The 25,778-nt window shown below is 44.1% G+C and overlaps 1 protein-coding gene across 2 annotated transcripts in view; it reads left to right on the top strand.

Moving 5' to 3' along the window:
* KCNMB2 (potassium calcium-activated channel subfamily M regulatory beta subunit 2) overlaps positions 1-25,778 on the top strand; it is a gene marked incomplete at both ends in the record, with an annotated part of 141,849 nt that overhangs the window by 68,637 nt on the left and 47,434 nt on the right. Inside the window, one exon of one of the 2 annotated variants that reach the window (XM_080350076.1) lies at positions 24,227-24,300. The exons of the other annotated variant lie outside the window; for it this stretch is intronic. Within the exon in view, the coding sequence (XP_080206202.1) occupies positions 24,227-24,300 (74 nt within the window). Of the gene's footprint in view, positions 1-24,226; positions 24,301-25,778 lie in introns of those variants that run through there. 2 annotated transcript variants of the gene reach the window in all.

The raw sequence follows: 25,778 nt of genomic DNA, 5'->3' as shown, positions 1-25,778 counted from the left end.
CATGTGGTCCCACAAAGACAACAAGGTTCATTTAGAGACACTAGAGAGTCAGCTGGAATTTTATGTCACAGCCTCTCATTAATATCTTCCTGGATTTGGAGTTAGACCTCCACTGTCCCTCAGCTGAGGAAATGTCAGGGTGTATGTGTCAGTCCTTTCTCACAGTAACACTAAGCATAATAGGCGGGTGAAGGTTACAGAGCCAATCTTTAGTGAAGAACAGTAACCTTTGGAGGTGAGACTGCTTCCCTTCTTCCAGGAAAGCTCAGGATAGTGGAAGCAGTTAAGTTTCTGGACACTGTTGATCCCCCAAATGAGCTTATAAAATACTCACTGGACACTTACAGAAGACCTGTGAAACCAACTGCAGCATCAATGAATATCATGACATGGTGGGAAACTGGCTCCCATGTTTTTATTCCCTCTCTCCAACTATTGAGAACTACCCCGGTCAACTGGGACCTGATCCAAAACACACAGAAGTCAATAGAAATGCTCTCCCTTAAGTGAAGGCAAATGTTAGGTTTGTATTAGACTGCCATTAACACTCTTTCTTAGTCTTTTATTCTCCAAAGCATCCCATTCTACTGTTTTACAGAGTTTGCTTCCTATTTCATCTCTAGTTGAAGGTCTCAGGTGTCCAAACCACCTTTCCCTTTGTGTTCTGCTCTGTCAGACACCTGCACTGGCAGGCGGCACAGCAGAGACACATAGTCTGGGATGCTCTCCTGGCTCACCTGGCTTAACTACTTATAATTACACCATCGTGTAAGAGGTCACAAGCCAACAGCTGAGGCAAGTTTGCCCCCTTTTCCATCCTTTCAACTGCTGAAGTTCTTCTTGTGGTAGCTTAGGGTCAGCCAAGGCTAAACCCAGGCACAGGTGCCAGAGAAAGCCTTGGCAGAAGGGGACACTCAGCAGGACATGAACCATCCCTGACCCTGAAGGCCACCATCTGCCTGCTGGGACAGTACCAGGTCACCCACATCAAGCAGACACCACCACTGTCCCAACATCACCTTGTCATAAGCTCAAGTTTTCAGCCAACCCCAGATGGATGGAGGACACAGGGTCCTGGCCCCAGGTCACTACTAGTGTAGTTAGTTTAGGTACAAAATGTAGGTTTGCTGAGCTTCCAGGAAGGTTGCCATGACCTTACACTCACCAAAAGGTAATCTTGGGGTGCAGTAAAGCCCATGTTGTTGAGTTTAGAAGTTGTCCTTTGTACCTGAATATTGTAAATATTTTTATATTAACGTTTTGTTGTCTGTTTGCCTGGAGAATTGTGACCAGTACATGCTATAGCTCTGATAGTCTGTAAATAATTACTACTCCAGAGCTGTTCAATCAGGCTGCCCCCAGTGAGATTTTTGGTGAGTTTTTTTGCTGTTCGTTTTTGTACTGTTGCAATTTTTTTTTTTTTTTTAAACAGTAGATTGAAGTGTCATTTCTGTAGGAAAGAAACATCTTGGTGATATTGAAAATGAAATGTCCTAAGTCAGAGCCTAGGAATGCATTATTTCATGCACTATCTACTGAATGATGAATTAATAACAGTATCTCAAATATGTCTTCCATCAATATGCTTATTCAGATTCCATCAGCATTCAATTAACATAAATTATATGACACGAGCAGGATTCAGGCAGTCATCAAAAAGAACACTTGTCTCGTAAGCTACTGAAATTTTTGTGGTTTCTGCAAGACAGCATTCCCCTCCCCACCCCCCGGAAATTCATCACAAATCAAATATTTACACAGAAAATTTAGAGCCAAGTTTTCCCTTTTTTTCTGAGGATAGGAGATTTGATCTTTGGCTTTTGTTCAAGTCATCTTTTAAGTTTTATGCCAAGGAATAGCAGTTACACAAAAGAAATAATGGCAATATCTAACTGCAGAGGGACCTTCAGCAATCCCTATAACCCCACTCCAGGTAGAGAATCAGTAAACCACACAAGCAAATTTTCATTTAAGCATCTGAAGAGAATATAGTTACGACTGTCCTAATTTTTAATCTCATAACAATGCAAAAGATCTTTCTGTTCTACCTTCAAAAGGGTGCATAGCAAAGTAGACTGAATCAGGAATAGGAAAAGTCTAGGTACACAGTAGAAATGTCAGCCAAATGATCGGAAAGATGAGGAAAAGAACAGCTGTAGTCCCCCATGGAGCTGAACAGCATCCAAATGTTTATTTGCAAAAAGAAGGGAACCAAGTGCAAAGGGCAAGAGGGAAAAAACAAGGACACACAGGGTCTTAATGGCAGAAACAGAGATATTGCTTTTTCTGTGTACCTTTCTGAAGCCAAGCAAGCGAGATGCCTGCTTTAACCTACAAAGAACTAAAAGCTGGCTGAGTTAAACAAAGAAAAAGTTATTTGTATTAAGGATCACATTAAAAGCATATTTCGGTATTGTTTTTGTGGCCCATGCTTTTATTTAAATGCATTCTTTTGTCCTTTAGTCTTGTTCAGTGAAAAAGTTGATTCTGAAGTGACCTGACAAGCCAAAATATTTTATCCCTATAGACACAGTTATTCTTTAAACTAGGACAGGGGATGGCTAAGACTTGCCTGGCTCCCCAGCCCATCACTCCAGGGAGGGCAGGTAGCACAGTACAGCAGCACCGAGGCTGCTGTGCAGGCAGAGATGGCAAAGCTGCATGTACATCTGGAAAGTAGCTTATTCCAGAGCCCAGCAACATCTACAAAAGCTTTCTGATATGTAGTAAAGAGCAGATCCTAGCCTCAAAAGTCTTTGGGGAGTTTGTAACAGGAGGCTGACTCTCCTTTGCATCACATTGAAGGAGAAAGCATGGTAGTATAAATAAATGGAGCTAAGGTATACTGCAAGTGGTAGGGAAAAGATGAGCCCTGCACTCAATTACACTGTTCTAGCTCATATAATCCACTCCAAATTAGTTAATATAAAGCTTGCTATCCAATAGCCCCCCCTGCTATTGTTACGAGTTGCCGTATAATAACAGCACCAAGCATGACACAATCCTGCAGCAAGCAGCTGTTCCTTCTCTAAAGGGTTCACAAGAGAACAAATAAGCAAAGGAAAAATAATAATAGCATGAAGTGTCCAAGATTAGGGAACAACTCAGTAACTGAGGCAGGAATAGAGCCCATGTCCTTCTTGTCCTTGATGCATGCAGTGGACAACATGCTTTCAGTCAGTTATCTTCTTTTGATGCAAGATGCTGTGCTAAGACTCCAGTATCAATGGCTATAGCTTCCGTAGGTGTCACACTAGCCTATAAAGGCTCACAATTTAACCAGCAAGCATGTAATAGTGCCTTCAACAGGGCAGTTCTTTCCTAAACCAGCAGATAATAGGTGTCACCGTAAAAATATTAAAGATATACCCACTAAAATTACTATCGTGGGAACCTGTGTTCAAAGCATGCCACATTTATGCCAATCAGAGTAGCTGTGAATATTTGTGAAGACCATTTCAAGCTCTGGTCAGAAAACAAACCTCTGTTGGGGTTTTTCCCATTAAAACAAATCACTTCCAACACATTTGAACCTCAAAGCCTGGAAAGGTGAACTGTGGGACCATCATTCTTGTATCTCCATTTACCTCCATCCCATCCTTTTTCATATCTAGAACTGAATGGCTCATAGAACAATTCTTCAAAAGCAGTAATAATGGCCTTTAATCATACGCCCACCTCAAGATACTATTTAAAAATAGGAAGGAGGAAACATCATCCCTCCTTAATCCACAGCTCAACACATCCCAGCTCTATCTTTACATTACCTACATATCTTCGAGTACACATTCACATTGCAAAATACTTCTAGAAGCAGCTCCCAGTGGAAGAGGTAACAGCACAGAGAGGAGATTCAGTAGCACCAATGCTCTGGCATTTTTACAGCAGTGACTGAGATTTTCAAAAGGGAAATGAACTTTCCAAATCTGATTACAACTCAGTGAGAACTGGACTCCTAACCTCTTGGGTCATTTATTTTAAAACATCCAGGTCAGAATTAGTAACAAAAGCATTTGCCTTTGTTTTTTTCTTTCCCCATTGCTTTTACATTTTTCATTACATAGGTGTGAAGCAATATTGTGCTATGACAGGCAGTCAGAGCTAAGCTGAAACACTGCTTCTGCTATAATCCCTCTCTTTCAGTTGCTCATTTCCCTTTCTCATGACATTCTCAAGAGGCTTATTAATAACCACTAGGGAGACAGATCTTCTCCATCTCTAACTTTGTAACAGGTATGTTTTTCCTAGAACATACTACTGAGATTTCTTCCCCAGATATCCTCTCTCCATGCCCCACTCCTCAAGAGCAGTGGTATTTCCAGAAATTAAGTTAGCTCCACTAACTGAGTTATATCCTCCATTCTTGACAAACCACCCTTCATTGCCTTAATGTTCTCATTATGTTTGATACATTGCATCATTGTTCATTTATTATAGCATTTTAACTTAGGTTCAGATTATATATCACTGGTGGAGCTTGCTGGGATAAAGGGCAATGAATACTTTAATTGCCTGATAAATTATTAAGGATGCTTCTTTAATTGGGTAATGTGGTGTTTACATCTTTGAAGCAAATACTTATGGAATCTGTATGGGTGCAGATTTTTGCTAAACACACAACTACTAGCCGCTATCTCCTCTTGAGAATCATAGTTTCATCAGGTTATTAAAATAAGCAGCACACAAGATAGACTGTACAAGATGCCAGGCAAGAGCTGCAGCTGGAACGAAGAGGCGAGCCTCCATCAAAGTCAAAGGAGGTACATTGACTTAAATCAGCCAAGGGACTGGTCGTCTGCATCCAATGGATTCCACTCAAAGTGAGGCAAAATAGCAAGAGACCTACATTTTACACCGCTTTAGCTAACCTAGTTCATTTGAAGTGAAATGGGTCACAGTGTACCCACACAAAGAGTTTAGCAGCAAACCCAACTTCAGAAGGAGCACAGGGAAAATGCAGCTGGGAAGAACAAGTGTGTATTGTGTTAAACACAGCCGGGCATGACAGAAACCTGGTCTTCTGGCTGTTCTTGCAACGCAGGTCAAAAATGAAATATCCCCTGGAAAGGCACAGCCTACACAGCCCCTGACAGCCTATAGTGAAAAGATGTGGCCATGCAGCAGTCCTGCCCCAGACATCGCTGCTCTCAGCTTTCTCTTCTGTCTGTTCATCTCTGTACTTTGAAACTGGGATTTCTTGAAGTTTTGCAGTATACCTTCTTTCCAGAGCTGTCCAAATGTGAAAATATTTGTTGCATCCTTTCTAGCCATATGCTATGCTTCTCGCTTATTAAAATAGAGAGAAGGGAGCAGATTGTCTAGGATGAAGCTTTGTGTTGCTCAGAAGTATTCAAGAAATGGGCTTCTGAGCGCAAGTTAACATTTCAAAGGTGTTTCATATCTATTTGTTACCAGCTTTTGGTAACGCAGTGTGCCTGAGCTCATACTCTGCATACAAAATACCACTGAAATGAATTGTACTTTATCTCACTCTGACCCCTGCATGTCAAGCTCTTCATGGGTTCAAGGTAGAGAGTGCTAAGCCTACAGAGGGCGAAGTCACTCTTATTTCTGTAACTACGCAGTGGCTCTATTTTCAGCTGGTTTTTTGCCATGATCTAGAGCAGTCCATCCAGGGATCTTCAGGGCTAAGTGACAAGAAGTGGGCAGGAGCATGCAGGGAGCCCTCAGTGGAGGTGAAGACAGAAAATGTGAGACTGTATTAGTGCCCATTTTAGTGTTTTGGGCATATATCCCCACTTCTCCCCTTAAAGGGGTTTGGCACTCTCAGAGAAGGGTAAGCAGGGTTGCACCCAAATTAGATTAGCTGGAAAACAGACATCAGCATCACAAGGCAGATATAATGGTGGAGTTTCTCCTGCAGTCCCCAGTACATCCCTTGACTTTCTTCTCTCCCCAGAAAAGTTTTTCACCAGAATTGCACAACCTAGGGCCACCTGGCTTTCCCTTTATTCAAGGCTCAACTCTCATTCCTGTATGGCCAGAAGACAAGCAACAGTTTGGAAAGAAACTGTATATATACATGCATACATCTACATGCACACCATATGTATCTTTGCACATAACTTTTATCAGGAAAAGATAACACTTTAGTGACTTCTTTACCTGTCAAGAAGTCACTGTTTTGTTGGGGCAGGAATTCAGCCCCGTGTCATGCCACACAACCCTGTTGCACAGCAATAGCTGGTATGGCCCCCCATTCTGGCAGCACTTGGGTGAAAAAACAGTTAAGACTTGTGGATAAAAGAGCTTTCTGCCCTTTCAAGGGCTGCTGAGGAAAATGCAGTCACAAACATACTGCTTGCTGTCAGTGAATCTCAATAACAAAGTCAAATTAGGTGAAATCCCAGCTGATGCCTTCTTACAAAAGCTGAAGTTGAACCAGTGCATCCAGAAAAAACATCTAATTCCATGCTCTGATCTTAAGAAAAATCAATCCCTGTGAACATGCACCTAAATGAAAACAAGTGTAGATGGAGAAATTCCTCAGGTTAATGTTTCCAAACAGATCAATGCACAAACTCCAGTGGATTGATTTCCTGGAGCTCCAGCTCCACATTAGCTCTTCAGGACAACCCTTATGCACCACAGATCTGTGTAACCAGGGAGTATGGCTATTCTTGCCTTTCCCTCTTAATTCTCCTTTTTACTCTCCGCAGACTCTGGCCACTTGCCCAGTCCCTCTGGGCAAGACCAGAACAACCTTCCCTGTTCCTTGCTTCCTCTCCATCTTGCCCTCCACCACAGAGCAGCTCCAACAGCCACTCAAGAGGTTTCTAACCACTTTCCTGCTGCAAGTTGTGGGGCTTTCAGCAGAGAAGGTTCAGTAGCAAGGGGCTGGGCAGGAGCAAGGTCCAGAAGAGCTACCAGAAGAGAGACAGTGAATTCCAGATATGCAGAAAAATCCCCTTCCCCTCCCAGCTGTGAAGCAGGCACAGATTCTTCACTCATTTTCTCATTTTTGCTGTATCATACCATGCAAATGGGTGGTGGGAAGAACTTAACCCAACTGTGCACTCACTTTTATGGGATCCATTCCTCCTCCTTTCACTGGGAACCTTTTAAATCACATACCAAAAGGGCCCCTTTGCTAGTCAAAACATAATTGTCTTGCTCAATTGGTTATAACTGCAGGGCAGCTAGGCCACCTTAAGCTGGTCGTGCAGTTAATGGGTGCAAAGACTCTAGCTTTACAGCTCAATAACCATTACATTTACATCAAGGTAAAGTTTACCTCCAACACCCATGTTATCAGGAGAGTGTGAGGCCCAGAGAACACAACAATGAAGAGAAATAAAGCAGCTTTAAATATACATTTTGGGTATGGCAGCGGTTAAAGTGTTTTCAGGGCCTTTAGTCTCACACACACTTGGTAATTAAGCCCCAGGGGTCCCTTGCACAGCAGAAGCCCAGCCAGGGTGGTATTCCTGCCTGCAAAGCCTCCTGGAAGAGAGACAGCTCACATCATCATCTTCCTCCTGTGCAGGGATGAGGGAAACCATCCACCCTGAGGACCACAGAAAACTGATTTCTCACATACAGCATGGGGATCCAGGCACTGGCACTGACAGTACACAGTTGAATTTCTCCCAACAGCTCTTAGCAAATTTAACAGGTACCACTCCCCACTTCAGCTGGCAAAAGCTCTGCATTGTATTCTGCTTTTGGATGCCTGCATGCAACTCCCAAAGCTTTTGACCTGCTTATGTTTTATGCTCACTAGGTCTCCTTTTATCACTTTGACATTAGCTTGACCACCATCTTCTCCAAGTCAGTACTTTACCAGACAAAATACAGCAAGAGAAAAGTGAATATGCTTTTGACTGCCCTGTTCATCTGTAAAGAAGGTCCTGGACAATGAAGTGCAGTAACAGCCCATAAGGCATTGGACCAATTCACTGGCTTTAAATCCCCAATGCTGGGATCAAATTATCTCTTGGGGTTATTCCCACAACAAAATTAATACCTTCTCTAAATGGGGAGGAGGACAAATTGCCAAGCAGGAAGACAGCCATGCAGTCAAACAGCCATACTGAGCTATGACAACGCTAGTTGGGCTCTGTTTGCTGCCTGTGCTCAAGCCTACCAGCACAGCAGCAGCTCTCCAGCCCAGGCTCTGCACGATGCTCACAGGGAGCACAGCCCACAAGCAGGGAGCAAAGCTTCCTCCCTCCTCAGGAAATGCCTTGCTCCACACCATGCCCCATTCCTGCGTGCACAGGGTTAGTGCTATAGGAGACAATTCTGGTATGCGGTGCAAAATACATGCACAAGGCTTTAGAGGACCAGGGTCATAATGATGCAAAGGTCTTGCTGGGAACATGAGGCTCCCCAGGATCCAGGCTCACTCTCAGGTGGAGAAGATGAAGAGGGAAGTGGAGTAAAGGGCTTGTCTTGCTGGAGAAATATTTGAAATGGAAATTCACCTTTGATGGAAAAGATCCCATTGCATTCTCCATGCCCCACCACAGCCCTGTTAGCAGCTTCCTCACCTGGCTGCAGCATCAGTGGCGTCTCACACAGCTGTGAAGTGACAAAATACAAAAAAGGGTGTGCACAAAACCTATTTGCATCATAAATTCTCCCAAATGCTATAGGCTGAAAATAATGCTGGTTCAAAATAATAGTTTTATTTGTAGCACTCTGCAAACTACTGCAAACAGGCAGTAGGAAATAGCTCCTTTTTTCTTCCATCTACCTCAAGATATTTCTTATCTGCCTTTGCGGATGGGACCATCTATCACATCTCTTCATATGTGCCAGAAAAAACAGGGATGTTGCATGTGATAATACTTTATCTCTACCAGTAGTTCAGGAGCTGTTCTCACTGCGGTTATGCTAATCTGATAACATTATTTCTGAGCAAGTTGCTGCAGCAGAGGGACTAGGAGCTGCCTGGCAGAGGCCAAATCCAGTGCAACCAAATACGTGGCTTTTGTATTTCAGACGCTGATTTCAAAGGGTGCAAATGCACCATTTCTATTTGATGTCAGGGGCAAAATAAAATTCAAACTTCCAGAAAAGTTTTAGAAGAAATAATGTGTATACAGCAGGGGAGATGGTATGTAGTAAAAAATGGTTTTGGGAGCAGGGAAGCAAGCACACCAAAACCTCTCCTAGCAGGACCAAAGCTGCCCCCAATTCTGATCATGTCCATCTGAAGGCTGGAGCAGTTTAAATGCCTTTTGTCCCCAGCTGACGCTCACATCCCCACAGCTGTGGGGGACAGCCCCCCACTCCCTCCCAAGCCCCACAGCTCCAGCACCCACTGCTGCCCAGGGCTACAGCCGAGCTCCCACTCTGTGGGCTCCTGCGCTGGCAGCCTCCAGACAAAGCAGGAAATCAGGCAACAAGAAAAAGACCAATTTCCATAACCTTTAATTTACCATTAGAGTTCCCCATAACAGAGAGCCAGAGAGAGGAGATGGACATGCTTGCACCAGAGGACCAGGAGAGCAGCAGCGGGCACAGCTTGCAGAGCTGGGCAAGACACAGCCCTGCAGTGCACACCCAGGAACAAACACAGCTAAGTGGCTCCAGACACCATGGTTGAGTATTCTGGAGTGTCATGTTTCAGCAATAAAAGCGAGAACATTGTGGTAAACAACGTTTGATATCCATGTGGAAACTGGAAGCATCAGAGCACTCGGGCTCTTGTTATTTGGCATCAAAGCTGTTGTGTCAGGAAGAGCGATGCAGCTGTTACTAAAACATCCCACCTCTGGACTCCAAAGCCCAGGAGGGGATTCCCTGCTGCAAACTCCCATCTCAAGGCCCAGTATGGGCACTGACAGCAGTAACACCCATTTTAGGAGATCAATGTTTCCACTTGCTGAGTATCTAATATCTCTTGTAGAGATGGACAAATAATGGAGTTTCCAGTTTGGCGGACAAAGCAGGTCTAAGAGGAAAAGTTTACTTGATCTGAAAAGGCCATTTTCCATTTAAATAATAAAACCCACATTTTATTTCAAGTCTACTTTAAATGTTTTAAATTCTAGCTTTTTAAAAAATTAAGAGACATTTTTAAACTAGAAAACTACTTTAAAACAGAGTCCAAGAGTTTGCTTTTAAAAGTACTGAAACAGAATTTCATGAGCTTTGAAACAAAGAGAGCAACAGTTCAGAAGTCATTCACCTCCTCCTATCTGCAGCCAAAACTATCCCTTTGATTTAGGTAATTTTTGTGAAAAGTTTGAGTTCTTTGAAGCAGAAATATTCCACCGAGCTCATTCAACCCTGCTGCTGGACATGTCAAATGCGTTGTAGTTTGCTAAGACCTGCACATCCACCTGATGCGAGGCAGCTTTCACAAGGTATCATATCCATTTGTTCATGTACCAAGTTGATAATTTTGCTAATTTTGATAAGCTTTGGTTGGTCAATTTACCTTTGACTGCAACTATGTTTTTTTGTCATTTAAATGTATATTCTAAGAGAAAGATACCTTCCCCCATTCTCCTAGCTATAACTGACAAGAAAAGCTGTGAACAGGGATATCAGCTTATTCAGAATTCAGCCCTTTCCACAGAGCGGCAGGACCTGCCAGCCCGCAGCTCCAGCCCCGTCACACACCACTGCCCACACAAAGACCTTGGTTGTTTGAGCCGTGGAGCCAATTAGGCCAAATCACATAGCCAAGACCAGAGTTTGGGGATCCCCAAGGATGCTGCTTTTTCTGCTACTTTCAAATTAATGAACTACAGCAATGGAGGCTTCTGTCACTCATGATGACGTCTCCAGGAATAATTTCAGCAACAAGTTGACTCAGCAGCATCACCACCTCCCCGTGGCATGGCAATGGTGTGCTGGAGCAGGCACAGGTTGCACTGCTCAGTGCTTTAGGGGACTCAGAGAGTGCTGGCATATCCCTTCCAATGAGGTTGCCAGAACAGGCGTCGAGTTTGGCAATCCAAATATTTGCAAGGATCAGCAGAGAAAAGCACTCACAAAACATTAATGACAACTTCTGCAGTCTGTTGCCCATCTTGCCCTCCCTGCACTTCTTCACAACGAAAAAAAAAATACATAGAAGGGTCAAAAGCAGAAGTATGTCATCTACTCTGTCTGCAGGGATCAGAAAACTGGTATAAATTATCCTTTTCATTAATTACTTGATCCTACCTAATCCCCAGTAGATGACATTGACCTCAATAGACCAAATCTAGGCTTCCTAACCTGTACAACCACTTTCCACTATTTTCTAGCTTCCATTGCAGAGCTTATTTCCAGCTCTGTGACATCCTGGCTCACTTCCACTGTGGCTCAGCAGATCCACAGCATCCCATCATCACTGTGAGTCCTGCCGGGCACAGGGAGCAAACCCAAGTCTCCCTCCACCTCTCAGTGAACAGGGTGTTTCTGTCATACTGCTCAAAAATGTTGTAAATACCCTAGAAAGGACAAAGAAGTGATGTCCTCCAGCCTGGAAATCCAGGAGATTTATATCCCCATGGATGTAAAATTTTGGAGAGCTCAGGGCTGTTGGACATCCCAGGCCAAACTAACACCAACAGAAAAACAAAAATGCAGCATAAAGGAGGCAGCACTGTGGATGATCCCAAGCAAGTTCTAAAGGATATCAGAATTATGATATATAAACTGATTTTTCAAACTAAGCTTAATTGCTACTTAACTGCAATAGCAAAATTAACAATTAGATTTTCTAAATAATTCATGGCATACATTTGATGCGGTAGCAAGTTCCAGCAGTGAATCATCAGTGTTTCACATTATTGCACTGACAGTAACCAGGATTATTTCTCAAATGAAGGCATCTCCCTTTGTTCCCACCATCCACACCCAAATTCTTCTGGGGCTTGAAGCCTCACCATTTAATATTACCTAAGGCTACATTTGAAGGGGTAAAAGGAATTTTTGCTATTGAAATTTTTAGCTTAAAGCATTTTAATCATACACAGAACCTTGATTTACCACTGAATTTTTTTCCAGCGATAAAACACATTTGGAGCTCTGCAAATCTTTTGTTATGAAGCAATGCAGAACCACTGTTTAGTCATGCAAATGAAATGAGAGTTAACTGCAAAGCATTCTAGGGACCACGAACCTTTTGCCAAAACTCAAAGCAAAGATTTTCTATTGTCAGTCAAAAGCCACAAACGTTTCCAAATTATCTTTTTTTTTTGCATGAGCATTGTTGGAAGAAGGGCAAACAAGACAGAGTAAACATTTCCTGCAGTCTCTAAGATACCCAGGTTATAAAGTATTGCAGGAGGGATGCATATGATTTCCTAAGAATCTTCTGGACAGATACACAGTTTTATTACCAGAAGAGGGAAGAAAACAGTTTTCTATCCATCACTGAAGTACACCAACATTTACCAAACCCATCCCTTTCCACTATCACACGTGAGGCCAAAGCTGACTCCCAAAGAACAAGATTTTGGCAAGCAAACCGCACAATTCCCCTGGTTTGCTTCACAGTCTGAACTCTATTTTCTCTTGATGGTTGGGCACACTGTTGTTCTCCCAGAGCAAACCTGCTGTCACTCCACCAAAGCCCGGGTCACAGCCCCAGGCTTGGCGCAGGACAGCCCCAGACGAGCTGGCTCCCGGCCTCCATGGCATTCTGCTCTGGCATTTGAAAGCCTTCACCTTAATTGCTTTTTCCAAGACATGGATTTATAGACAGGGAACCTAGAAACAGCAGCTGGGGCATGTGCTGGTTTGGAAACTAGGAGCCTACAACTGTGCTTCCTACCAGCTCCATGGTTGTGTTTGTGCAGTTGTGTTTTACACCATCCCCTGCAAAGGAAATATAATTAAAGCCACCTGGAAACATGAAGGGCCTTTCACCACACAGCCAGCTGACAGCAAAGCCACTAACCGCAGTCTTGCGGGATGGTGTATTCCTCTAACTTAGTCTTGCATCTCTCAGACCCAGGCTGGTTCTGTCCCTGCTCCCTGCAGACACGGGATTCAGTAAGCAGGCGGTACCCCCCAGCCCCTACCCTCTAAATACAAGGTGCTGGGGCCAGTAGCACCAACCTGCAGCTCAGAGCACCCTGCAAAGTCAGACTTTCAAGGCACCACATTACATAGACTTAAACACCCAAAAGCAGCTCAGTGAATGAGGGAAGACCACGCAATACAGTGCACGCAGTACTTTCCTCTTCAAACTGCAACATTTTGTAAACAGGGTTTAGCAGGCTGTAGAGAAAATTTGAGCTCTCTATAACCATAATCTTAGAGATTACTAGAGACTCTTGTATTGCTGAGGGATCAAAGATGAATAGCCATTTTAGCTTGTGCTTCCACAGCAGCTTTTACAACATTAGATATAATGACCAGGTGCTCAGCTGGTATAAACTGCTTCAACTTTATTTTCTCTGCTAGCAATAAGAGCCAGTTCACATCATCCAAGGACTTCTCACAAGGTCAGCATTAGATAAGGTGATACACAGGTCTCAATAAACTGTATGGCATTTACTCATTGTTCTGTTTGACAAGATTTCCACAGATGCTAACCAACTCAAGATATTGTCTCTGTTGCAAACACTAGAGTCTTCTGACATGTAAGATCTTCTTTTCTTAAAAGAAGAAATAAAGAAAAAACCTCCTGGTATTTCTTACCATGATGTTGACACAGCATAACTAGGATCCCCTGGCCCTGCACAGCACATTGCAAAGAAGGAACATGACCACTAATCCCAGGCACAGGCTAACTGCTTCCAAATTCCCTTCTTGTCCCCTTTTGTAGGGTACACACTCTGTGTTACACAGTAGCAACTTCATGCCCAGCCAGAGGAACAAGGTCATTGTCATCATGACAGCAAGCAGACATCACAGCTGTGGACTCACAGCCTCAGGCTGTGGGTGTCTCGATGAGACACACTGTGATGCTCAAGGGATACGCAACTGGCTGGTGGTGGCTCAGTGGGCAGCAGTTTCCCCCGTAATGAGTGAACTTGACATATGAAACTACACACTAAAAATATGGAGTGTGATTTAATCTCTTCAGTTTGGTCCAGAGCTGCATCTTGCTTTGAAAGCCAGAGAGGAAGTCTGATTCAAACCCTTTTTAAAGTTAAATATTAAAAAAAAAAAGCAAACCGTGACATACAACATACAGGTGCTCTAAGAACAAAGCGTTATCTCCATCTATACTCCTCTGATAGTGCAGCCAGGTAAACAGCAACAGTGATCACATCCTGCAGTGACAACAGGCAGCATCCATCTCAAGAGTCTGAGCATAAGAGGTTCAGAGAAGTGTTGTGGAAACCTCTCTTGCATTATAAAAAAAATTAGTAAATTAGTCATAGAGAGATTAGCAAAAGACAGGGTAGGCTGGAGAACACTTGAGCATGATGCCAAAACCCACGAGACTCTGAACAGCTCTGCTATTTTGAAAACTGAATGGCCATTTGTGCAATTAAGACTGAGAGTGACAGCACTGACAAGATTTATCAAAGAACATCTACTGTGGACTCAATGAAAAATTGCCTCAGTAAAAATCCTGCCAGCTCTGCTGACGTATATTTTCTTTATTAGAAAGGCCTCTCTGATAACTGAATTCATTAGGAATTTTAGAAATTCATTGCTTCATATAAACTTCAGCATATGAATTCAGCACAGACAGATGCAACAGGAGCTTTGGAAAAACATCATCGTATTAAGTCAGGGCTACATTTGTCAGTGGGTGTAGCAAAAGGGAAGGTTTAAAGTAGTGGGGCTTTTTTCTTGCAAAGCACATTTATAAGCAATATGCTACGTTACCAAAGCACTTGTGTTGCCACTGGAGTTCGTATTTAGCCCCCACTTCATCCCAATAAGTTAATTGCAGTGTGGGGATGCTGATGCCATTGCCCTCAGGGTGCAGTAATTGCTGTTCTTCGTTGTTCTTTTTTCTACACCAAAATCCGCACACATTCCAAATTAGACACAAAAACAAAACCCAAGAAACTTTAACAGATAGTGAAGCAGGATGGAGCAGGATCCAATATCCTTCCCTCTGAGTTTTCCCACCAGAGCTGCTGGGTCAGGAGATTCAGGCTTGGCTGTAACAACCAGTGCCATCTCCCTGCCAAGCCCTGGTGAGCAAAGACTGGAAACGGCAATAACTGTCATTTCCAATTTTCTTTCCAACATGACAGTGCAGAGGTATGAAAGGAGCAGTTTGCCCCGGCTGCTCTCCCAGGCAGAGCAGTAAGACATGGCAACTCATGGAGGTCCCTGGCAGACAAAAGCTCAAAGTGCCTTCACAGCCCAAACCTGCAACATCCCCAGACTTTGGCTTTGTGACAGCTGCTCTGCATAGGCACTGGGCAAGCTCCAACCTGGAGCAAAGCAGGGCTGGAAAGCATAAAAGTGTCAAAGAGGTGACTCTTTCTGGGGTGAGGGATTCCCCAGCTGCATCTATCCCAGCCAACAAAGCCACTGCTCAGACTCAGATGCACACAGCAAAGTATCAGAGATGGCCATGGGGACAAGGGCAGGAGCAGGCTCCCTCCAGCACAGCCTCTACACCACAAGACTGTCCCATCCCCAGGCTGTCCTCAGGCACAGAACAAGGAAGAAAAAAACCACCAAACACCACACAATCCAAAAACACAACCACAAACACCACACACCACAACATCCAGTAGAAAGCTGCACTCAAGAGGGGATCTCCATGCCTAAACCCATTGGTTTCCACAGTTGGTCATTCAGCAGCGTGAGAATGGCAAACATCAAGAGTTCAGGCACAAGTTCAGTTGTATCCCCTGGTGCAGGAAGACAGAGCTTTTAGCAGAAAAATCACACAGAAATTCCCAAGTTTATCATGCAACACCATCCCATTCCTGCACAGCCTTTTTGGCCTCTCAGAAAAGGAAGCAGCATCTCTTGTTTAAATCTGCATGCACTAATGAAGTTCTCAGCTCCCCATCTACATGGAAAGGACACATCACACCATGCTTTAAAGGGTCGGGAAGAGAGAACACAGCAACCTCCAACTTCTGACAGCAAGTCACTTCTTTAATACTCACAGAGGCATTCAGTGTAGTGTTAAAGGCCTAAAGTCTGCCTAATCCTGCTGCTGACCTAGAGAGATCATTAGATGCTGAGGGCTGCACAATGTTCATAAACCATGAACCATCAGCCTGGATGTTCCCCAGTCTCTACCAACTGCCACATGTAGGGATTTCCCAACCCCCAGCCCAGGCTGAGCACACACTGCACACCCAAAGCAGCAACAAGGTGTGCTGAAAATCAGTCCTTCAGATGAGTACATCCATCTCCTCTGATCTGCGAAGGATCAGGTGTAACCCAGGGATGGCATTAAGGCAAGCCTCACAGTACAAACAAATAGCAACTTGATTTTACTGTTGTATTTTTACCACTGGAAGGCCAGTTTTGCTAAATTACATGTCTAATACTCCAGAGAGCCAAAGACCAACAAAACTCGCAGCACACTGTTATTGCACTGGGCAGGTGAGGAAAAACACCTTTCAGACCCACCTCGGGACCATAAGCCCATCCCATGGAAAGGGAGGCAGAGTCCCAGCAGTAGTGAGTGACACACAGCATTGAGGTAACAGTCTGCTGGGAAAGCAGGAATAAGGGCTGACAGACCTGTTGTTCTAACAAAAAGTTTATCATGGTCTCAGTGGAAATGAGGTGTCCTTCTCTGCACTGACTGGCAAACATGAAGAGACAAGGCTAGCAGATTGACTGGAATCCCAATTACATGGTGCAGAGTCAGACAACAAGGGTGCTTCATTCAACTCTTTTACAACACTTCAAAACCCTTAAGAGACAGTTTTAAACAAAAGGCTAAAATGCAAATCTCACTTCTTGCCAGGCTAGAAAAGAACAAAGAGTTTCCCACAATGGCCTCTGAAAGATCAGACACATTATTGTTAATGCTGTGGAAGTGGACGTTAATTAATGCTGAACAGCAAAGAAATTCCAGTAGTATCACATATTTCACTCCTGCCACTGCAGCGATGAACTCATTATGAATAAGAAATTAAAAACATATATCAGAAGGAAAAGTTAATGATTTTCCACTTATTATTAAGTGCAAGTAAAATATACCACTGGACTAGAAGGAAAGAGGAGGAACATTTCAGCTCTTGTTGTAGGATAACATCACAGCCCAAAGCACATCCTTTGCTGAAAATGAAGTGTTTATCAAGTGATTTCCAAGATAAGCACCGTGACCTTGAGCCAAACCCTTAACAACTGCCACGAAGTAGGTTTTCTATACACAAGACAAGAACAGCAGCACTTACCTCCTGTAAATCCAGAGTTAAGTTTAGGTTGTGTGGGCCACGGGGGTGCTCTGTCCTTGTGTAGTGGATGCTCCAATAGTTGTTAACATCCAGGAGACTCCTCCAGCCACAACAAGGAGACAGGAAAATCACCCCTCAGGGCAGCACAGGTGGAACCAGAGACACCTGGGCATGGTGTCTGGCAGAGCATCAAGAAGCCCAGCAAGAGGCAAATCCAGTGAAAATAGAGCTCAAAGGAAGAGACAGAGGTGAGACAAGATCAGGTGATGTGGGTGAACCAGGTCAAACAGTATGGGGTCAGTCAGTCAATCAAAATTGTGTTTGTGCTGCCAGGAGGGGGTTGAGGCTTTTTGCAGTACCAAAGATTTAAAAAATAAAGGTGTAGGATTGCATAATCATCCTTAAAACACCAGCACCAAAGCCAGAGCTGCAGTAAGTCAGGGATGCTCCAAGGACACCTGAGAGTGGCTCAGCACCATGAGCAGATCTGGTCAAGGGAGACCAGCTCTTTTCTTCAGCATTGGCCCATTCCCAAGACATCTGTCACCTTGCATATTAACCCAGGTGACACTCAGCTAGGTACATCTGCAGCTGCAGTGAACCTTTCCTTCAAGTTCCCATCTCAGATATTTATTTCAGTAGCTCTTGCTTTCATATCCTTACTATTTTTACTACTTCCATTAGTCTTTTTGGCTTGAACTGTTTTCCTCCACATTATTCCCCTCATTGCTCTGCCCATATCTAATATGTGTGTCAGTGACTGCGAAATTCCAAAGCTTAGCTAAATCCTTGTCGTATGGTAAATAATAGCAGCGTGTCCCCCATTCAAAGAAAATGAGAGGTTTTTTTAGTGTAGCATCAGATGAATTTCTGTTTTATATAATTATGCATTGAATTTAAAGAGAGATGTCATGCAGGCAATCTTTAGAGTCATAATAGACAATCTGTAAGAAAGAACAAAGGAAAATAATTTTAATAAAACATCATGCACTACGCAGAAAATATGCTTCATGTATCATACATGAGAAAATAGAGTTATTCGATGTAAAACAGAATTGTGACCTTGCTGCAGGAGTGTTCATTACCTATCTTGGCAACAAGCAAATTAATGGATTTTGGAATGGTGCAAATAACAGTAATAATAATAATTTTGTTTCCTGGCATTTACTTGCTGACAGATTTAGCAGCAAGTGTTTTGTATTATTATTTATAAAAGGGATTGCAAATAGAATTCCACATACCCTTAAAGACATTACAGAAGCATGTGTCTAGTGCAAAGGCATTACAATAGGTAATCAAGGTTTTGTAAGTGCTTATAAGCCAAGCAGTGGAAGCCCAGAGAGAAAACGCTGGCTGCCAGGAGCATGCATGCTTTATGCAAGGATATGTATGTGCATGGTCTTATCAAGTACGTGTCAATCTGGCATTTGAATCTCCACATAGAAAGGTCATGATTATGGTTACTATGGAAATTACTAATGCTGTTTCATACACATTTTGCATGTGATAAATCGTTGTCTGATAATAAGTGTAATTACATTGTTAAAGGCAACTGTAGCACTCCTGGAATGTGTTGAATTGTCATGCCTGGACATCGCCCTCTGCAGAAAGTCTCTCCCTTGCTAAGTGATAGGAGTTGTCTAAATTATCTTCCACAGTAGGTCCCAGTTCAGTTCTTGTCACTTCTGGGCTGGTCTGGAGCTACCAGGAGCCCTGCCCCAGCACTCTGCTCTCCAACACAGCACTTCCTAAAAATTCCAGCAGCAAATTTGCTCTTTAGCAGCTGATGGAGAAAGTTTGCCCTTCTAACCCCCTCAGCCAGCCTGTCTGCAGAGCACCAGGAACAGGCTGTGAGAATGATGTATGTGTTATTTGGGGTGAAAATTTACTGCAAGAGTGACTGCTGCTCCTGGAGGGCTTGGACAGACAGGGAAAAGCTGATGGTTTCACAGTGACGGAAAGAGCATCGAAGTGCTCGGCCCCAGTTGAAGGATGTGCTGCCAAAAAATTCAGAAAGGGAGCAGGAGACACTGTACAGGGCTTTTACCTCATTAAACCTGCATAAAACCTAAATTGAGCCTTAGGAGCAGCTTGGTATTGAACAAGTATTCTGCCTGGAGCTGGCAGGATTGCCTTTGTTTTTCAACAAAGATCACAAGTATCTTTCTAAAACACCTCAACGTGTTTAAAATGGTAAAGTTATTATGCTGTAAGGTACAATAAAAGAAACATCTCTTCAAATGAAAAACCCCCAGGCATATACACCTTCAAAATGCTATTGGAATTTTGAACACTGATAATTGCTTTGTAATGTAAGCAATTGCATGAGGAGCATGAACGCTGCAGCCAATGCATCATCATCCCAGCCACACCTTCAGCTCTGCCTTCCATTTCCCTCAGCAAAGCACCCTCCGATTGCACAAATGTAACCCATGGCACAACTGATCACATGTGCTAAATTGAGTTCGTTTAATGGACAAACCTGGTTTCCCCACAGCTATCTGTGCAAGGCTGGCAGTGGGAGAAAGTCCAACGTGTGGGGCAGCTCTGAGCGCTGGATCCAATGCTGCCAGCCAGGAAAACCACAAGAACAAGGCAACTTTTTTAACAAAAAAAATTTCCCTCCTCTAGGTGAAAAAAATTAAAACAGGGCTGAAAACAAACCTGACTGAACCCTTGCAGGCTGTTTGTTGTTTCTTTTAGGCTCGCGCTGAATTTAACAGCTTCAGAGGTGGCATCTAAAATGTATTAAATATTCCCTTGGTCTCAGACGTTTTCTCACCCGTCAGCACGGGTGCCCCACACTCAGCCTCCTTGCCCCAGAGGCAGCAGCCAGGGCAGAGCCACCTCTTCTGCAGACTAACACACGCAGTACATCACCAGCAAACAAAAACCCCACTGTATCACAGGACTAAACTTAGCAGTGAAACTGCCTGGAGGTACAGGAGCAGTTGAATTTAGTACATGGTGACCAGCAGCTCCCCAAATCCAGAGCAGGAGCTACATGTAGGCAAAGTGCTATAGGTGGGTCCACTAGATCCTCCAGTCAGTTTCCTACTTATGCTTTACATAGAATTCAGGCTGAAAATGGTGTCTGTCACAGGCTGAGTTTTGGGGGAAAGCATCACAAAACAGCTTCACAGTTTCTGATTAGCAGGCTAGAAAGCCAATGTTGTGTTTTGTCCATGTTAAAGGCTCTGAAGCATCTAATTGAAAACCTTTAGCAACCCTGTACTTAGGAGGAGGAGCTGGGAATTTGGCAGGGGGGTTTTGGTGTCAAAAATGTGCCTTTTAGTGCTAATATTTCAGGAGGGGAAAAAAGAAAAAAAGGAAGCTGAACTGGCCAAATTGTGAACCTCTGGAGTGTTTGCAAACACTCAGTTAAGACCTACTTAGACAAACATAGCTGCCATATTCTGCAGCCAGGCTTTGTCCTGGATGTTCTCCTTCCCACCAGACCTCCCTGCCCCGGAAAGGGACACTGCCCCTCCCGAGCCCTCAGGCTTCGAGGGAGAAGGCAACAACTCATTCTCCCCATGTCCTTCCAGCAGAGCCATTCCCAGTCCTATCCCATGGCCCTGAGCTGGGGACATTCTGCCAGCACCAAGGGTCCAACTGCTGCTGCAAGGGCCACACTGGACCTGCCTGGTGCCCTCCCACAGCCCCTGGTGTGACGTGGGATCATCCACACTTGGGATTCAAGTCTGTTTTTCCTACACCTGTACCTATACCCTAGCTCTTACAGCACTGCTACAGTTGTAGTCATTATCATCCCTTAAGAGTGTTGCAATTTTCTGTACTTTCAGTTCATCAATTACATTGATTATGACATTAAACATTTCTAGTGCTACAGTAACAGACTAAAAATAATAAGCTTGTATCTTCCTAATACAAATGAAACCCATTTGTACTACTGAGAGTGTAGCAGGCTCATTGTTTTGCAGTAATGAAGCTTTCACCTCAAGAGACCCAATTCATAAAAAATATTCACCAAGGCTGTGCACATTTCCCTGGGTTTTCCCCCACACCTCCTTTTTTTTTACTGCCACTGACATTCCTTTAAGCTCAAATCTGATTCAGGATTAGGCCAGCAATTGAAATAAAATGGAAAAGCCAAAGAAAAAAAAACCAAACACACATAACACCACGACCCACTGCACTTCTGATGTCACCCTGAGGCAGGAACCCCCATGCCCATGGCCAGCTATGGGCACCAGGATCCATACACCTTCCCCTGCTATAAATAGCTGCAGCCACCTTTGCTCCGTTTCCCAAAATAGCGACACATTCCAAAGGAGACAGGAACAGCAAAACACTGTACACGAGTTCTTTTTTTTTTTTCCACCATAAATATGAATTTGTAACCAAAACCACCCAAGGTGGGCAATCATACAGCTAAGGAGATGCCATCTGCAGAGGAACCAGCCGCAGGATGCAGGCACCAGCCAGGGGAGGAGGAACAAGTAGGTTTTGATGCTTTTTCACTTCTCATGCCAAGCTCCAAGTCACAATGGTGTGATTAAAATGTATAACAAAATTTGAGATCTGCCCCTCTGGCTGCTCCAGAGCCTTAGCAAGGGTAAACAGTCTATTTTCAGGTCTGCCCACCACCTCCATGGGGTAGGATGGGCCCCAAGAGAGCATCCCCTGCTCCAGGAGGGTTGTGTGGTGGGACATGGCACCCAGGCTCTGCCCTGACATTCTGCTTGGGGGAGATGCAGCTTCTGCTACCTCTGAGCAACACAAAAATGAACCTGTTTTCCCTAGCCTGGTGGCTTCAGCCACACTATGGTCACAGAATGTCACTGGGTATCAGAGACCCCAACATCAGGCACTATTGTAGTCAGACCTAAGCTCCCTCTGTCCTTATGATGGATCATCCAAGGTGACTTGCCTGGTATCTCAGCTGCAGACCTGACTCACTCTTCATCCTCCCTCTGTTAGCCTCTGCCAGGAGCCACCTGAAATCTGCTGGAAGGGTTTTGCATGAGAAACCTAGCAATGAGTTTTAATTCCTAATTTATCTGGTAAAAGCAGTTGAAAAGAGCTCAGCTGCACCCATTTATAGTTGTCTGTCTCTCCCCTTCTCTACCCTGCTGGGCAGCAACACCATCACACAGGTACTGCGTGCACAGGGAGTCGAAGATTTCTGGCTGTAGGTGCACATGGTACAGGCAACGTGAACACTCACTTCTCACCCTGCACCATTGCCTCGTCCCTCTGTAGCCCTGGGCAGCTCTCACCGCAGAGCTTCACAGCCTTGGGCTTACGCAGGTCAAATTTCACTTATACCAACTTTTTGAACTCAATTACCAACTATTTCAAACATGAAGCATTCTTAGCCTCACCTTAGATCAACGTGTCCAGCAGTGCCAGTTCCCAGAAAATGAAAAGAAAAACAAACAAATAAAAAAAAACAAACCCTTCAGTGAGTACCTTCCCTCTGACCTGAGCGGCTGCCAGAACACAGACAGTGCTTTACTGTGGGCTGAAGGGGGTCAGGCAGCGGGGGCTCATTAGGGAGCAGGAGGCCTACAAGGCAGCATCAAAAAGCTGGGCACACCTCCTGCAGAAAGTCACCCTCTCTCTGAATCTTTGTAATTGGCAATCAGTCCCACATAAGGCCAGGAATCTGGCTTATTAAAGTATGAACTGCTGTGCCCCTCGTTAGATACCAACAACATCTTCTCCTGTGGGATTATTTACCCTGCAGATGGGGTTACTGGCCCCAGAGCAGCAATAATGATTTATAGCAGAGATGGGGCAGCTGGGGCACGTTTCCCACCCATGGGGTGATACCACGCTCTTTCACAGTGAGGCTGCTTCCCACACACATCAGAAAATATCCAGTATAGCTACACGCACACAAGGCATATGTTCCTGTATAAGGTATCTATATAGTGTAGCTCCTCATTCTGCTTTCACTGTATTTTATCTTTAAATTGGGAGAGCTTCTTTGTAACAAATCATCAGAGAGGAACAGCTAGTTACCAAGGAGATTCTCTGATGAATCAGAGACTGACTGGTATAAGATCTAGACAGGCTGTAGCTTCTTAATTCGTGAGACCTTACATTCTAAACGGAGGTGGGGGGGAAATCCTATCACAACCAACTGTGGACCACGCAAGCAAAAGCAGCTTTTATTTTTGCCATAGAAGCAAATAGCAAGCACACAGTATGGGAAAACAGTGAGATGAACGGGAGTGTCTCTTCAGCATGCTCTTGGCTCAGAAAAGCAAATACCATCCAAGGACAAACTGGTCTGATGGAGGTGACTGAGGGAAAGGCTGTGAAGCCCCTGATTTCACACAAGCATGAGCAAGGATCTGCAGGGTTGAGCAAGCGCTGGAGAAAGAGCTGCACAACTGCTTCTGCACAGCCCCAGCATTTCGGAAAGTAAAGTCTGCACAGCCAGTTGAGTTGCTGCCCATTTGTGTGCCAGTCACAGACTCGGCACAATATCTGGACTGTCCCAGCCCTCAGCCTGCTTTCCTGCCCAACTCCTACAGCTTTCTTCCCAGGAGCAAGTGAGAGGGATGAACTTTGCCAAGGGACAGTGAAGGTACTGAGCCACGCTGAGCATCTTGCCCTGTCAGGGATGTCCATCATGTCCCAGAGGAGCCTGGACAGCCGGGGATGCACAGGCAGAGCAGATGGGAAGAGGAGTTTTTATGAAGGTGAGGATAACAAGAAGCTTCATAAAATAAAGTTTGGAGAGAGAAAGCTCAGCTTTTTGGGACTGACTTTATTCAGAGGCTCTTCACAGTCATGTCCTTCTGGCAGCTCATTTCTGAATAATTACTGAACACTGATGCTTTGCCTCTATTTAAAAAACACAGAGTGACTAAAACTGCCTGGGAACTGCAAGAGCGGCGAGAAATATTTGGAGACATCAAGAGACAAGATACACAGAAACCTCCTGCTTGTAAATAGGCTGTTTTCCCAAAGGTGGAAACTACAGAAATATGTAGATGAGAGGGAAAATCTCCCTGTCAGATCCCATTGAAATCTCCGTTTTGGGCACGGCTACTCCACTGCTGCTAAGGTAAACCTGATCTTTACTGGGGAAAACTGCAGGATGTGCCAAGGTGTTCAGGACAGGGATGGTGCCAAGAGCTTAAATGTGCTGCCGTGAAGTATCAGGGAGTAAAGAAAAAAGCGTGATTTAGAGCAGATTCATACTTTTCTGCTACGTGCACCCAGGGAAAGGATTTCCTAGGGCAGTTGCATTTGGAAAGATGCTGGTGAGAGCCAGGATTTAACTAAGGATTTGAGTGAAGGACACTTTAGAGGCAAAAAGTTGCAAGTGCTGTTTTACAATACAAATTACACTCCCCTATCTGAGGAATGAATTAGCTGTTGGTAGCATTTGTGGGCTGGAGCTAGATGCTTACAGTAATGTTTTAGTGATGCATATTGTAATGTTATTATTGAGGGGGCCAACATGCTTGAATACCTCACAGACATCTCATTTAGAGAGCAAAATACTCCAGAATGCTGCATATAGACTGAAAAGAGCATATGGGGTAGGGAAGAGGCACAAGAAACATTATGCTGACAGCAAGCTGCTTTCGGCACCACAGAGATAAATTGTCAGGAAACTCCAAGGCACGGCTCCCGGACCGTGGGTAACTCACTGTCCATCCTCCTCCAACTTCACAGCCAGGGGCTTGTGCAGCATTCACTCACTGCATTCCCAGCTGTGCCAGGCAAATTAAAGGTGTAGTGGCAGCAAATTAAAACAGTCTGCCAGCTTTCATGCACTTAATGAGCTATTTGGTCTTATTTGACTTCATATTTATTATCTTTATCCACTTCAGGGCGAAATTAAAGTGATTTATACACTTGCATGTAAAACAGAGAAGGACTGAGGAAGCAGTAACTGCACATAAACCTCCCACAGGCAGAGCATAAACTTTCAGGCACTCCCCAGTTTACAAATATCATGCTGTGCCACAACAGCGCTGTTATTCCAGCCTCAGGCTGATTTTGGATATTCATACTTCCCAGAAAACATTCAGAGTTTTGTTTTTTCAAATATGTACAAGCAGTGGCTGCTAGAATGTGAACAGTATCTCACCACAGTGCTTTTAATCCAAGAATAGCAAATAGGTAGATTAGGGATTTACAAGTAGAGAAACTGAGGCAGGGAGCATTTAAATAATTTAGATAAAAACCTGCAGCTGAACAGAAAGAGCAGTCAGATAGGAACTTAAGTCTTCACTTCCACTGGTTTGCAGTAACTATTAGTCTGAAAAGCCTTGGAAGCTCATAGCTTGTGACTTTTGCTGTGCAGAGCTGTTCCGAACACAGAGACCAACAGCAGCACAGCCCCTGTATGGTGTGGTCCTAGGCTGGAGGAATATCTGCATTCTGACTTTGCTCATGGATTCTGACTGTAGTAAATGAGCAGGAAGTTGGCAATGGTCTAAACATTGGCTTTGGAGTTAGGTTTGTTGCCACTAGCATTGGTCTGTGTAGATACCCAGAATAAGGTCACAAAAAGAAGTGGGGATTTATGAG

This window comes from Nesoenas mayeri (genome assembly GCF_963082525.1).
Source record: "Nesoenas mayeri genome assembly, chromosome: 9".
NCBI lineage: Eukaryota > Metazoa > Chordata > Aves > Columbiformes > Columbidae > Nesoenas > Nesoenas mayeri.
Note: the sequence above shows the minus strand (reverse complement) of the source record. Positions and strands in the feature narration are given on the sequence as shown.